Raw genomic sequence first — 16,678 nt, 5'->3', positions numbered from 1 at the left:
TCAAAATATTTTTGAAATTCTAGGATGTTAATATCACTACACTAATGTCTTGGCAGTGGAAACGACTCACATTCTATGGTTTGATGGTTAAAGCTTGTGTCAGAAGCAATGACAAAGAGTTAAACTACTTTTTAATTTACCACTTTGTTATTATTCTTCCTGATATGGTTGAATTCATTTCATTTCCTTTTATGCTTTGCTCCAAAGCCAAGTTTTAAAAAAATCTTGGATAATTTATGAAACACTAACGTTAGTAAAGCACAGAAGTTTATCACTAGAAGAGTGTCCATCAGGACTATCATTATATTTTGTTATCATGTATAATCATTTAAAAAATGGGTAAGTTAAGGGTAATCATACAGTTCAAGTGGTAGAGTGCTTGCTAGACAAATGGATGACTCTGAGTTCAATCCCAAGTACCACCAAAACAAATAAAAAAATCTTAGCACAAATGGATGAGTCCACATAATGAATCCAGTTGAATTCCTAGCTACGGATATAAATTGAAATGCTATTTTTATTTTTATATCATTGTATCATCAAATCAATGCTGAATAAATAAACACTAAATGAAGAAAAGTCCTTTAAACATAGACAGAATTCTTTTTAAACTTGCAGATGTTCTCTAATGGGATTTGTTTACAGACCCCTTTCAGAGAAGAAAGATGTTGAAAGAAGAAAAATGGCTAATATAAGGGTTGGGTCAGCTGTCTGTAAGTTCACATGATTTACAGAACTCTTTTCTATTCCATTCACATGTATCATTTTCAATTTATCTTTCTGTTGACAAAATTATTTTTGATAGAAGTATTTTGGGTCATTGTGGGAAAGTTCATATGTAGTATGTTGCTTCTACCAAGCTTTCCTAGGCACAGTCTTCTTACAACTTCTAAGATAAGGAGCAAATTGCACTTTGGATATATCATATAGAAAACATTTAGTCTGGTGCCAGACGCCCATGCCTTATTTCTGGCTACTCAGTATGCTGAGATCAGGAGAATTGCAGTTTGATGCCAGCCTTAGCAAATAGTTCAAGAGACCCCCATCTTTAAAATAACCAGAGCAAAATGGACTGGAGGTGTGTGTGGCTCAAGTGGTAGAGCATCTGCTTTGCTAGCACATGTGTTGCAAGTGAGAGGCCCTGAGTTCAAACTACACTGCCAAAAAAAAACAAAAGAAGAAAAAATTTCTTACTAACATTCTTCTCATTACTTTATTTCTCTTTTATATTCTGCTACATGTCTTATACACATATTCCCTTATTTTTACATTTTTACTTTGCTTAAATACCAAAATCATTCCAAATGTAGATCAATGATAGAAATAATTTGTGGGTTTACCTAGTATGTTCCATCCCCAGTATATAGCACTATTTCATGTAGTAAGTAGCAAGTTATCTTTAGGGATGAAAACTTTTGATTCTTTGTTAAACTTGAAATTTTTCTAATGAGATTGACTAAATCTTTGTCAGAGGATTAAGAAGAAAAGAAAAAATGTAAGAAGCAACCGATAGCTTTTACATAAACGAAGCACACTTTTGCCACAAATACTTACTGTGTAACAAATAATGAGTTTGTGAAGTACACTCTGTTGATACTTCTGTGTTCCAAGACAGAATTCTGTATACCTTTTAAATGTATAAGAGATTTTAGCTTTTCACATGGACTTATTAGACTGTGAGCTAACAAGCCTGTACAATATGTTTTTGTGTGTCCAAGGACTAAATTGATGTCCTATGATTTTTCTGCTCTTGATGATTATGTTCAAAAAGTAGCCATCTGGCCCAGTACCAACTTTTTAAAAGTCTGTTTAAATGTATGCTTTAGATGAACTCTTTCTCTTAAAAAAATGGCATATTCACTTGTTATCATGATTTAAAACAACAAAAATCTAATCTAGTAACTTGCAAATTTGAATTTGTCCCTGTGAAACTTGTTTTGTTTTGTGTTGGTGATTCTAGTAACAGTATATAGCAACGCAATTGCAAACCCCTTTCAAGAAATTCTAGGGTGGTTTCCTCCCTCCTCTTCCCCAATCCTCCTCAACCCCTAAGGATTAACATTGAGCGATGGCCCTTACAGATGCTACTTACAGGAACTCGTAAGCTCAGTTATAGTAGTGCAGTGATGGAAAGGAGCACTTTGAGGGGAAAGGTACATCTAATATACAAAGAACGTTACACTGGGAAAAGTTGTGATGCCAGGGATCCCGGATGGCAGGGGAGGGTGCCCATGTGGTTCAGGTGTGGGATACAAGGAGGAGCCTCTTTTCTGGAGGTGGGTATTGCAGTTGTGGCAGATGCAGTTATGAAGAGGAAACTATAGAACCTGACTCATAAGCTCACAGAAACATTTTTTAAAAGACTATGTCTATTCCACATTTATTGGAGGCTTGATTATGCTTGATGTTAAGATTTTAGGCATGGATGTGATTTGTTTGGGGAAAGTTGTGAAGTGTCTAGTAAACATTACTGATGGGAAAAACAGGCTTTTTCATATACAGCAGTGTGCATCATCATAGATCTGTTTCAAAAAGGAAGGACAGGACCAATCATTGGAGCATCTAATTCAGACTTTTTAGAGGGAAGGTGTCAAGATATCTGAGAGTCTGTTTCAAGTGTTACAAGAAATGGAAAGTGGAGATTGCTAACATAATGTCTAATATTTTGAAAATACAGAAAAGAGGGAATATTTGTTGAATACTGTGACGTGGGCGAACACTGCCCTGGAAGCTTTACTTGCTGTCTCTAGAGCAGTGCTTCTCAAACTTAAGCATACAGCAGAATCTTCTGGAGGCTTTTATTTAAAAGTGTATGGTTTGTTGAGTTCCACCCTAGATTTAGTCTCAGAAGCTCCCGTCATACTACTATGGTGCAGACTTGAAGATGTCCTTTAACTGTACTAGTTAGTAATAACTATTTGTATTTTTCATGTTAGTAGTCTGAGTTCTGAGTCATTAAATAAGTTAACAAAAAGTTAGAATCTGCCCCCCCCCAAAAAAAAGAAAAAGAAAAATGTTACACAACTAACAAATGGTAGCATTAAGCTTCAAATTCAGGTTTCTTTCTTTAAAGATAATGGTATAAGGTTGAGTGCAGTGGTTCATGTCTATAATCCTAGCTACTGGGAAGGTGAGGAGGGAGGTAGATATTGGAAGGATCGCCATTGAAGACCAGCCTAAGCAAAAGGCAGTGAGACCCCATCTCAACAAGCAAGCCATGCCTAGTGGTGCACACTTGTCATCCTAGTTATGGGATAGGTTGGGAAACAGCAGTCTGAACCTGGCCCCAGGGCAGAAACACAAGTCCCTATCCCAAAAAAAAGGAGTAAAAACACAACAAAGCTGGGGATGTCACTCAAGTAAATGCCTAGGCAGTGTGAGGCCCTGAGTTAAAAACCCCTGTACCAAAAACTATAGGATTTGAAAGAAAATGAAAGAGGGATATTACAATGTGAGGGCAGTCAAAGAGGAAGTCATAATAGCAGTTACTAAAGACAAGAAGAAAAAGAAACAACAAAGAGGAAGATCAATGAATATAATCACGACAGGTCATGGCTCTTCTTCTAGGCTGTACACCTCAACCTGGCAGTGTTACTGTGAGTGTTTTCAAAGTTTCACTTTATTCTCATCTCATTTTCATATGTGCTGTCTCCATTTACCTGTATTGCTAATCCCATCTTATATGTCAAAATGAAATGATACTTCGTTTTATTAGTAGAAGAGCTTTAAGATTCACTTAGGTTTTTTGAAGTGAAGGTCTCACTGTGGTGCCCAGAATGTCCTCGGAGTCATGGGCACAAGTGATCCTCCCGCCTCAGCCTCCCAAGTAGCTAGAACCACAGGGGTGTGCCATTGCACACACCTAAAAAGAATGTCGTTTCTGTCTGTTGCTCTGTCGGTAAGACTGTGCAACTTTGATAAAATTTGAATTTTGTTCTGGAACAGTCTCACATCACCAGTTACTTATTTCTTAATCACTTACTATTGTGGCAAAATGCATGTCCATTTTGTAGTATTTGAACATGTGGGGTGGAACTTAAAGTAAAACCTTGTATCTAGAGGAATGTCATTTCATCATGGTAATTTTTTTACTGTCATTTTATTTTTTAAGCAAAGTTAAACCACCTCCACAAATTTCACCCAGCAAGTCAATGGGCGGAGAGTTTTGCGTGGCTGCTATCTTTGGGACATCCAGGTCATGGTTTTCAAATAATGCAGGTCTAAAAAGAGAAAAAGGTATGTATTTCTACTGAAGTTCAAGCTTACCATTTATCCTTTTGCTTCTTAGGGGACATTGAAAGGAAGAGTAGCATTGTATCAATTTTTACAAAAAAGAAAAATTTGTTTATCTTCTTTCCAGTCAACTAGCATATCTCACCTTAACTACTGAGGCATAGTTAAGATGATAAACTGTCCTCTCCCATGCATATGAAATGAGTTTCCTATGCAGTGATTTTGTCTTGTTTTGTTTATGACAGCCTACAAGTAATTTCAGTGCTGTCAATTCTTTACTTACTTCATAACATCTCTCCCCACCACTTTTTTTTTTTTTTTTTTTTGTGGAGTTAATGGGGTTTGAACTCAGGGCCTACACCTTGAGCCATTCCACTAGTCCTTTTTTTGATGGGAATTTTTTCAAGATAGGATCTTGTTAATTATTTGCCTGGGCTGGCTTCAAACCATAGTCCTCCTGATCTTTGCCTCCTGAGTAGCTACGATTAAAGGTGCAAACCACTAGTGCCTGGCCGAAACCTTTATTTTCTAATGCTAAATCTTGACTTTAAAAAAAAAAAAACAAGGGCTGGTGAAGTGGCTCAAATGGTAGAGCGCCTGCCTAGCAAGTGTGAGGCCCTGAGTTCAAACTCCGTTACCACCAAAAAAACCCGCAAAAACCAAAAAACAGCAACTCTGCATTGTTTTTTCTTGTTGTTTGTTTTGTTTTGGCAGTCCTAGTGTTAGAACTCATGGCTTCATGCTTGTGAGACAGACACTCTCCAACCCTCCGCCTTGTCACTGAGAAATAAGGGTCAATTTTTGTGGTTACCATTGTGTCTTTGAGTTCATATAATTGCTATATAATTATATAAACACTGCCTCAATCATTAGGATCGACACCTTAAATACTTGTGTAATTAATGTTTTAATGTGATTCTTTTATTGTCTTTGTATAGAAGAGGATGCCTACATTCACAGACCATGTATATAATTTTGAATGTTAAGTTATGATTTTTTTCTTACTAAATTAGGTCACAAACTGGGTTAATACTGGGGGATGTCTGGTGAGTTCCACAGGCTGTATTGTTCTTGGCAAAATGGCTTTTCTTTACGCTTAATACTGGTGGTCAGACATCAACCCTTTCCAGTGTTATCGCCTTTCAGTGACCCTTTCCTTAGTAATAGGATCTGGGCTCAACAGGTCCCTTACCTAAATGAGAGAGGATACTGCAAAGTATGCAAGCCTTCCATTTCCTTATCCCATCTTTAATTTTGTTACCTCCTTTGGTTTACTGATGGTATCAAAAGGCCTTTTTGTTACTACTAGTTAAAACTTCTGTGAAGCTCAATTTCAAATGCTTCTCCCTTCTGTTCTAATTACCCTTTTAACTTGCTACTCCTTTTTGTCCCACTGACTGGTCATTAGCCATTTTCTCAAATCAGCTGTAATTGATTCGTCTGACACAGAGATAAGATGACCCACCCAGCATTCATGAGTGATTTTTTTTTTTTTGTATGCTCCTTGGTTTACTGTAAAACCTGAGATTGAGCTGTAAACCTGTTTTGGCAGTGAGTACATGTGTACTCCCTATAAAGTCATTTGTTTAGATCCTTATTCAAGCACCTGACTTCTCAAAGTATGGCTGGCCTTCATATACCCTTGAGAGAAATGAACTAAGATCATTTCTCCCCGCTTCCCTCCCCCTCCTATTCCCCCGCCTCCCTCCCTTACCCACCCTAACCCCTCGCTACCAGGCAGAAACTATTTTGCCCTTATGTCTAATTTTGTTGAAGAGAGAGTATAAGCAATAATAGAAAGGAACAAAGGTTTTTACTAGTTGAGATAAGGATAGCTATACAGGGAGTTGACTCGTATTGATTTCCTGTACATGTGTGTTACTTTCTAAGTAAATTCTTCTCGAACTAACCTTTTCTCTAGTTCCTGGTCCCCTTCTCCTATTGGCCTCACTTGCTTTAAAGTATCTGCTTTAGTTTCTCTGCGTTGAGGGAGTTTTTTGAGTGTCTTACCTATCCTCCTACCTTCCTTGTGTGTTCTCGCTTTATCTTGTGATCAGAGTCCAATCTCCTTGTTGTGTTTGCCCTCGATCTAATGTCCGCATATGAGGGAGAACATCCGATTTTTGGTCTTCTGAGCCTGGCTAACCTCACTCAGAATGATGTTCTCCAATTCCATCCATTTACCAGCGAATGATAACATTTCGTTCTTCTTCATGGCTGCATAAAATTCCATTGTATATAAATACCACATTTTTTTGTTTTATTATTCATATGTGCATACAAGGCTTGGGTCATTACTCCCCTGTCCCCCCCACCCCCTCTCTTACCACCCACTCCACCCTCTCCCTCCCCCCCCCCCACACCCTCGCTACCTGGCAGAAACTATTTTGCCCTTATCTCTAATTTTGTTGAGAGAGTATAAGCAATAATAGAAAGGAACAAGTGTTTTTGCTAGTTGAGATAAGGATAGCTATGCAGGGAGTTGACTCACATTAATTTCCTGTGTGTGTGTGTGTGTTACCTTCTAGGTTAATTCTTCTTTTTTTTTTTTTCATTTTTCTTTTATTATTCATATGTGCATACAAGGCTTGGTTCGTTTCTCCCCCCTGCCCCCACCCCCTCCCTTTCCACCCACTCCGCCCCCTCCCTCTCCCCCCCCCAATACCCAGCAGAAACTATTTTGCCCTTATTTCTAATCTTGTTGTAGAGAGAGTATAAGCAATAATAGGAAGGAACAAGGGTTTTTGCTGGTTAAGATAAGGATAGCTATACAGGGCATTGACTCACATTGATTTCCTGTGCGTGGGTGTTACCTTCTAGGTTAATTCTTCTTGATGTAACCTTTTCTCTAGTTCCTGGTCCCCTTTTCCTATTGGCCTCAGTTGCTTTTAAGGTATCTGCTTTAGTTTCTCTGTGTTGAGGGCAACAAATGCTAGCTAATTTTTTAGGTGTCTTACCTATCCTCACCCCTCCCTTGTGTGCTCTCGCTTTTATCATGTGCTCAAAGTCCAATCCCCTTGTTGTGTTTGCCCTTGATCTAATGTCCGAATATGAGGGAGAACATACAATTTTTGGTCTTCTGAGCCTGGCTAACCTCACTCAGGTTCACAAGTTCCATCCATTTACCTGCGAATGATAACATTTCATTCTTCTTCATGGCTGCATAAAATTCCATTGTATATAAATACCACATTTTCTTAATCCATTCGTCAGTGGTGGTGCATCTTGTGAATAGTGCTGTAATAAACATGGGTGTGCAGGTGCTTCTGGAGTAACCTGTGTCACATTGTTTTGGTTATATCCCCAGGAGTGGTATTGCTGGATCATATGGTAGATCAATGTTTAGATTTTTAAGAAGCCTCCAAATTTTTTTCCAGAGTGGTTGTACTAGTTTACATTCCCACCAACAGTGTAAGAGGGTTCCTTTTTGCCCGCATCCTCGCCAACACCTGTTGTTATTGGTATTACTAATGATGGCTATTCTAACAGGGGTGAGGTGGACTCTTAGTGTGGCTTTAATTTGCATTTCCTTCATTGCTAGAGATGGTGAGCATTTTTTCATGTGTTTTTTGGCCATTTGAATTTCTTCTTTTGAGAAAGTTCTGTTTAGTTCACTTACCCATTTCTTTATTGGTTCATTAATTTTGGGAGAATATAGTTTTTTGAGTTCCCTATATGTTATGGTTATCAGTCCTTTGATGTGTAGCTGGCAAATATTTTCTCCCACTCTGTGGGTGGTCTCTTCAGTTTAGAGACCATTTGTTTTGTTGAGCAGAAGCTTTTTAGTTTTATGAAGTCCCATTTATCTATGCTATCTCTTATTTGCTGAGCTGCTGGGGTTCCATTGAGAAAGTTCTTGCCTATACCTATTAATTCCAGAGTATTTCCTACTCTTTCCTGTATCAACTTTAGAGTTTGGGTTCTGATGTTAAGATCCTTGATCCATTTTGAGGTAATATTGGTATAAGGTGATAAACATGGATCTAGTTTCAGTTTTTTGCAGACTGCTAACCAGTTTTCCCAGCAGTTTTTGTTGAAGAGACTGTCTTTTCTCCATCGTATATTTTTAGCTCCTTTGTCAAAGACAAGTTGGTTATAGTTGTGTGGCTTCATATCCGGATCATCTGTTCTGTTCCACTGGTCTTCATGTCTGTTTTTGTGCCAGTACCATGCTGTTTTTATTGTTATTGCTTTGTAATATAGTTTGAAGTCAGGTATTGTGATACCTCCTGCATTGTTCTTTTGACTGAGTATTGCCTTGGCTATTTGTGGCCTCTTGTGTTTCCATGTAAATTTAACAGTAGATTTTTCAATGTCTTTGATGAATGTCATTTGGATTTTGATGGGAATTGCATTAAACATGTAGGTTACTTTTGGGAGTATAGACATTTTTACTATGTGATTCTACCAATCCATGAGCATGGGAGATCTCTCCACTTTCTATAGTCTTCCTCAATCTCTTTCTTCAGAAGTTTATAGTTTTCCTTGTAGAGGTCGTTCACATCCTTTGTTAAGTTTACACCTAGGTATTTGATTTTTTTGAGGCTTTTATAAATGGAATTGTTTTCATATATTCTTTCTCAGTTTGTTCATTATTAGTATATAGAAATGCTAATGATTCTTCTATGCTGATTTTTTATCCTGCTACCTTGCTGTAGCTATTGATGGTATCTAGGAGCTTTTGAGTAGAGTTTTTTGGGTCTTTAAGGTATAGGATCATATCGTCTGCAAATAGGGGTATTTCGACAATTTCTTTACCTATTTGTATTCCTTTTATTCCTTCTTCTTGCCTAATTGCTCTGGCTAGGAATTCCAGTACTATGTTGAATAGGAGTGGAGATAGTGGGCATTCTTGTCTCGTTCCTGATTTTAGAGGGAATGGTTTCAGTTTTTCTCCATTAAGTATAATGCTGGCTATAGGTTTGTCATATATAGCTTTTATGATGTTGAGGTACTTTCCTTCTATTCTTAGTTTTCTTAGAGCTTTTATCATGAAATGGTGTTGGATCTTATCAAAGGCTTTTTCTGTATCTATTGAGACGATCAAGTGGTTTTTGTCTTTGCTTCTGTTAATGTGGTTTATTACGTTTATTGATTTTCATATGTTGAACCACCCCTGTATTCCTGGGATGAAGCCTACTTGGTCGTGGTGAATGATCTTTTTGATGTGTTGTGAGGAGAGACTTTTTCTAGTAGTTTCACATTCACTGCAAAATTGAAAGGTACAGAGACTTCCCATATAACTCTGTGTCACACAGTATCCTCACTCTGTATCAGCATTCCCCATCAGAGTGGTGCATTTGTTTTAATTGATGAACATACATTGACATATTGTGTATGGGGGGTGTGGTTTGTTTTGATCTGGAAATTTAAGTTTTAAATTTATGTTCTTTGAGCAAAAGCAAATGAACTGTAAGACTGATTTAGGCATATAAGTAGCCTTTCATGAAGGTGAGTTGGTATATCCAGTATAAGCGAATCTTAGAATATAGATTTCTCTTGTCAGTCAGTTCTTAACTATCTCATGTGATTTCATTCGTTCTTCATTATGTGGGACAAACTACATAGTAGAGAAATATAAAATATTATGAAATAATGTTTATCACTATTAGAATTTTGAACATATTTATATTATTCTTGAAATAAATTACTTCATATTTTACAATATTGTCATACTGTATAGATTTTTCATTCTTTGGCATCTACTTATAAAAGACAGTCTTCAAATAATGAGCAGGCACCATATGACAAAGTTGTGTTCCTTTTTTTTCCCTCAGCAGGCTCAGGAGTAGACTGACAAGGTCAATAACATGTAAAAATTATGCTGTCTTCTTTTTATGCCATCCTCATACATCCATGTCTGTTTCTTTATTTTTAGATCAGTCCAAGCAAGTTTTAGTTGAATCTCTCTACATTATCAGTTGCTATGGGACCTTAGTGGAGCACATGATGGAGCCCCGACCCCTCAGCACTGCTCCCAAGATAAGTGATGACACTCCCCTGGAGATGATGACATCACCTCGGGCCAGCTGGACTCTAGTGAGGTATTCCCTCTCTCCCTCCCTCTCTTATTTCCATCCATCCTCCTTCCTTTCTTATTGAGGTATGAAAGATTAAAAATATATCATCTGAGAAAGTTGGACTTAGGCATAGAGCTATGAAATCATTATCACAACTAACATAGTAAGTGTGTTCATCCACAAATGTATGTTGTTTGCTTTCATTTATAGTTTTCTGTTTTGCCCCTAGAATTTTATATTAATAAGATCACATAATTTGCACTTTTTTGTCTGGCTTATTACTTTTTCATTTGGCATATTTCACATACAATAAAATTCAACCACAAAAATGAGTTGTGCACCCATCACTACAATCTGTTTTCACCACCACATAAAAAAATCCTGTAACAGTCACTTTCCATTTCTCTCTAACCCTTAACTCCAGTTAGCCACCAATTCCCTTTCTGTCAGTGGATTTGCCTTCTCTAGTCTTTTCAAAATAGAATCATAGATTACCTTTCATGTCTGGCTTCTCCCATTTAGCATATTTTCAATCTCCATCGATGTCGCTGCCATGTATCAGAACCTCATTCCTTTTTATAGCCACATTGTAGTCCATTATATGGACATATATCATGTTTTTCATCTGGTCATTAGCTAGTACACATCCCCCCGACCCCTTTTTTTTGCAGACAGGGGTTTGAACTCAGGACCTTCACCTTGAGCCACTCCACCAGCCCTTTTTTGTGAAGGGTTTTTGTTTTGTTTTGAGATAGGGTCTCATGAACTATTTGCTTGGGCTGGCTTTGATCCAGAATCCTCTTGATCTTTGCCCTCTGAATGCTAGGATTATAGGCGTGAGCTACTAGTGCCTGGCCATTTCCACTTTTAACTATGTTAATATTGCTGAAAACATTCGAAATCAAATTTTTGTGTGGACATATGTGTTTAATTTAAGAGTGCTTTCTCTTGCTTCTTTGTGTTATCTTTGCTTAGGGTTGTGCTTATTTCAGACTCATGCTCACTGAAAATAGTGAACAGCATTGAGATGGCCAATAAGGGGAATGGAAACTAATATGAGTAGATTTGAAGTTTTTCTTTAAAGTGATTGCCCACATGCAGTGGTTAGACACTGTAGAAAGTTTACTGAGAACCAGAATCCATTTCTAAAGTGCGTAATGATTAGAGTCTTTATGAGATGGTACAAAGAGGAATAAATGAAACCTGGAATAAAACCTGCTCAATAGTACATTGTCCATGGGAGGAGAAATCACTCCAGACATGTATGGAAGGAAACAGACAAAAATGGATATGAAAATGACTCCTCTCCTTTGACATTTTAAAATATTCTTTTATTGATTTTTAGAGGCTCCAGCATTCTTTACTCCTACTCTACTGTGCTTGATTGATCTGATCAATAGCTGATTTATCAAGCTTATTTAAACTTGGGCAGATCTAATTGAAATTACTGCAGTATCATTATTGAAAAACTGCCTTATTTTGGAACTCAGATGCTAATTAGATCTATAATACATAATCCATTTACACAGCTTTTTAAAACCACTTTTACCTGCTACATTTCTTGTCAAAATGTATACCTATTTTAAGACTAGACATGTCTAATACTACTCAAAAATTACTTAATATTAGAACTATGTATTTGTGGCATTCGACTTCTCTCCTTCCTCTCTATTTTGTCTTTTGGATGTCTTTTCTGTCCTGTTGAAGAGTCTTATATTGGCTTCATGTTATTTGTATGACACATTGCCACCTTTTTATTCTTTTAAAGTACTTGGCCTTGTGTTTCTGGTTTCAGCATATTCATTTTAATGATTACAAAAGTAGTGTGAGTTTATATCAGTGTCTATAAGTGATGACAGTCTTGGTGATTTACATCCCATCTACTAAGCTTAAATATTAATATTCTTCTGCTGTTTCCTTAGAACACCTCAATGGAATGAATTGCAGCCACCATTTAATGCAAACCACCCTCTGCTACTTGCTGCAGATGCAGTGCAATATTACCAGTTCCTGCTTGCTGGCCGTAAGTAGTTTTAATGGTTGGATTTTTTTCTTCCATGTGGTCTTTTCAGATTTTTGTCTTAAAATGCTGAATTTTAGAGGATACATACTATTATGGGTCCATAAGCCATAGTCTGTAAATACTCAGACTGAGGCAAATAATATAGTTAATACATGTGTGTCTCTGGCTGTTCTTTTCCCTGCATATGAATTCCACCTCTGTAACTATCTGGTGGGTTCAAAAATTGGAAAACAAATCTCATCACATGTGAATATATACCAAACAGATTCATAATGCTTAGGATCTATTTCTAAAAAATAATAATAATCCCTTTTCATCATGAGAACTATGTCGGCATGGGTTTTTTTTTTGTGGAATTTTTACTTGGAATAACTAAGTAATGATTTTTAACTCCTTTATGGTTTTGTGTTTGTTTGTTTGTTTGTTTGTTTTGCAGTGTTGGGGTTTGTACCCAGGGCCTTGTGCACACTGCTGTACCAGTGACCTAATTTTTTGTTTGTTTTCTTTCACATTTGTAGAGACATGACAGAGTTTGTCAAACTAGAAACCCAGACCTTTTTTTATATAGCAAGCATGAAAAGACAATTTAATATTTATTATTCAGTTTGTGTTTACAGAATTAAAAGTTCTTTACAATTATAATTCAGTTTTGTAGAATGGTCTGAGTGCTGGTTTGATGTGATGGCTCTAGAGTCCTGCATTTTTTAAGTAACTTTCTAAAAATCAACATTGACATGCATTTAATAGAATTTTGTTGTATTCAACTTATTACCTTGCCTAGTAATTATAAAGTAGGAATTAAAATCATTCTAGATCTTTTATTTCATTTTCACAATGTGTTACATGCTGTAATGGAATGGAAAAAATTTTATAGGCTTTGCCCTACAGTTATGAAACACCAGAACTGAATAGTTGGTTGCCTTGCTCTCTAATAGTTTTGAACTCTGCTTGTTCTATCACATACTCAAGTACTTGTAATGTGTCAGGCACTTGTGGTTTAAAGGTCAGTAGTATGTTGTCTCTGTCCTCAGTCAATTGACTGTCTAATCTGGAGACAGTCTTTTGAAAAATGAGTTAAATAAAATGGGATAGGTATATCAGTGGAGAGCAGAGTGGATAGAAGTTGTTAGTCTCTAAGTTTTTAAAAGCATATATTTAACTATCATATGAACTAGATAAAACATGAGACATATATGATATCAAAGAAAAATCCTTAGCACATTTTCCCAATACCTTTCATAAATGGGCAGAAATAACCAATTGACTTAGAGTTGCCTGTTACAGAGTTAATATTAGATTTTGTTGAGAAACAGTGACAAGTTCAAAATACTTAAGAAAATGTAGGGGGAAAAAAGCACCACATCTTTTAATTTTTTCATTCTGGTGATTAAACTGGTGACATTACTTGATTTGAGCTGCCCTAAACACCATTCATTGTCCAATTTAATAACAGTTCCAAGGTGTGTAATTTAAGAACCTCACTATTGGTGATAGCAAGTCATCAAATGTTTTCAGTTATAGGACTGACCACATCAGAATTGTTGTTTATTTGTTTTTGACCACATTGGGGATCGAACCGAGGTGGAGTGCTTACACATACCAGATGTGCACTCTACTATTGAGTTACAACCCCAGTCCCCAGAATTACATTTTAGGAAGCTTGCTCTGCTGGCAGCCTTGCAGCAGAGGTTCAGAGGAAGGGAATGGAGGCTAGTGAGGCTGGTGAGCATTTTAATTAAGGCTCTATTACTGAAGACAAGTCAGACCTATGAGATGGGGAAGACTTGGATGAGAAGAATTACGGAATGAAATTTGAATTTGAATGAAAGTAGCCACTGATGAGTCTATGGTTTTTATTTAAAACATGAAATATAACACATGTAAGTCCTTTGAATTCTAGATGCAGTGGCATCTGCAAAAGCCTGGGTTCCACTTCTAAATCACATGTCAACCAGATTGATGTTAAATTTCAGTTATAATAATCTTATAAAAGTATTCTGATGAATTTAATGGTGCAAGTGTCTTTAAAAGATACACTACAATATATACACTTAAGCATCGTTATATGCTTTTGTTTTTATTTCAGAAGTACTTATTTTCAAGTAATAGGCTTCTGGGACCTTACTAAAGTTCATTAATCCTTTTGTTATTGATTCTATCAGCATCAATAACAAAATACATATTGTAACTGTAATTCTGATCATTTTGTATTATTTAAGTAGTAGTTGTCATTTTTTCTCTTACTTTATAAAATGTTACTGTTCACTTAATATGTAAAATAATATCTAAGAGACAAATAATTCTGTGATTATTGTATTGTTATTTTACAGTGAGAGGAGACATACAGAATTAGCCTGGATTTTAAAGTCAGGTTTTCTTAGATAAAGCTATCACATCTGCAGTCCCTGCATTTGAGAGGCAGAGGAAGAAAGATTGCAAATTTGAGGCCAGCATGGGCAAATAGTCCAAAAAAAAAGCAACTAACTGGGCGCCAGTGGCTCACACCTGCAATCCTAGCTACTTGGGAGGCTGAAATCAGGACCACCATGATTTGAGGCCAGCCTAGGGAAACAGTTCTCCAAGCCCCATCTCCAAAATAACCAGAATAAAATGGACTTGAGGTATGGCTCAAGTGATAGAACACTTGCTTTGCAAACTCAAAGTCTGAGTTCAAACTCCAGTCCAACTCCCCCAAAAACAGATTAGATAGGTAGATCAGCCTTTATTTCCCAACTTGAAGATCTCAGTAAACCTCTTGAAGGGGGTAAATGTGATGGAAATACTATGCACACATGTATGTAAATGGAAAAATGAGACCTGATGAAACTATTCCAGGAATGGGGGGAGGGGGTAAAGGGGAATGATAGAGTAGGTGAATTCAACTAGGATATATTCTAAGAACTTTTGTAAATGTCCCAATGTACCCCCTGCACAACAACAATAAAAAAATTAAATCTCTTATGCCAAAAAATAAAAAAAATTTCTTTCAAATATCATCTTATAGAGAACTCTTGAGTTCTCATACAAACTTCTCAAACATTGTAAGCATTTTCTTTTTTAAAATTTGGATCTATGGATCAAGTGAGGCTGACTTATACAAACTTAGTAATTATAATAATAATAGGCAAGGAAAGATGTAAATAGAGATAGGAAAAATACTTTGCGGGAGAAGAGAGTAGCAGAGCAGGATGTTTAGCAAGGGATCTGCTCTCCCCTTCAACCCTATAAAGACCCTACAAGTTGATTAATAGAGTTAATGTTGGTATTTACTGAAGAATTTGGGATATCATAGATGGGGTTCATTCTGGAATGGTACACCCAGAGATCACAATAGAGGCAGAGATAACTTCCTTGTTGTTCTGTTGTACCTTACAAAATTACCATTTTTAATATGTTACCAAGTCTAATACCAGCAGTTTTGTATGGCTCAACCTAGTAGAAAAGGTAATGTACCAATGGCAATGTAATTTTGCTGTTTAGCTCTGTATAGGCAAAAGTCAAGAATATATAAGCCAAAATATATTTTCCCTTGGACATAAAAATTTGGGGAATATTTTATTAAGAGATTATAGCATAGGTAGGAGGATGGCATCCAAGGCTGGCCCCTGGCAAAAAAAGTGACCTAAAGCAAAAAGGGCTGGTGGTGTGGCTCAAGTGATAGAGTTCTTGCCTAGCAAGTAGCTAGGATTACAGGCCTGAATTGCCTACTTTTATCCAGTTATATATTTAAATACTTTTTCTGGCTCTCATTTCTCTCCTTTGAACTCCAATTATGTTTGTGGTGACCACTTGGTACTTTACTAGCTCACTAAATCATCATTCAGTTTCTGTCAGTACTATTTTCCTGTCTGAGTTTGATTTTGTATAGAAATTTCTGAGTCTTTAAGTATATCAATTATTCTGTTCTTTGCTATTAATTTCATTCAACATATTTTTCATTTCAGATATCATATTTTCTTCTCTAGAAATTCCATTTCGTTATTTTTAAATAACTTCCATTTCCTTCTGCATATGCTTGTTTGACCATATAGAAAATTGTGGAACCCTATACACAGTATCATGTGTTAGAAGGCAGCAAATAACAAATAAATGCAAGTGACTCAAGAGTAAAGATTAGAGAAGTGGATCAAGGAATTCATCAGTTTGAGGATTAGAATAGGGAAAATTGAATTAATCATCCTAAAAAGTCTAAGTAGACGTCATAGTGGTTTTTTGTTTTTGTTTTTGTTTTGGCAGTACTGGGGTTTGCCTCATGCTTGCTAGGCAGGCACTCTACCACTTGAGCCACCCCACCAGCCTATAATAGTGTTAATTTTGACAAAATCTTAGTTTTCATTATGCTAAAGTGAACTAAGTGTTGCAGGTTTCTTTTGAATAGCTGGGTAGATTTGTGGAATCTTGG

The 16,678-nt window shown here is 36.6% G+C and overlaps 1 protein-coding gene across 13 annotated transcripts in view; it reads left to right on the top strand.

Moving 5' to 3' along the window:
• Bcas3 (BCAS3 microtubule associated cell migration factor) overlaps positions 1–16,678 on the top strand; it is a 502,679-nt gene that overhangs the window by 205,752 nt on the left and 280,249 nt on the right. For all 13 annotated transcript variants that reach the window (XM_074046239.1, XM_074046241.1, XM_074046245.1 and 10 more), the window contains 3 exons: positions 4,112–4,236; positions 10,112–10,277; positions 12,176–12,276. In XM_074046239.1, coding sequence (XP_073902340.1) covers positions 4,112–4,236; positions 10,112–10,277; positions 12,176–12,276 — 392 coding nt within the window. The remainder of the gene's footprint in view (positions 1–4,111; positions 4,237–10,111; positions 10,278–12,175; positions 12,277–16,678) is intronic.

The sequence above is a fragment of the Castor canadensis genome, chromosome 11, assembly GCF_047511655.1.
Source record: "Castor canadensis chromosome 11, mCasCan1.hap1v2, whole genome shotgun sequence".
Classification (NCBI taxonomy): domain Eukaryota; kingdom Metazoa; phylum Chordata; class Mammalia; order Rodentia; family Castoridae; genus Castor; species Castor canadensis.
This window is presented reverse-complemented; position numbering and strand designations above follow the sequence as displayed.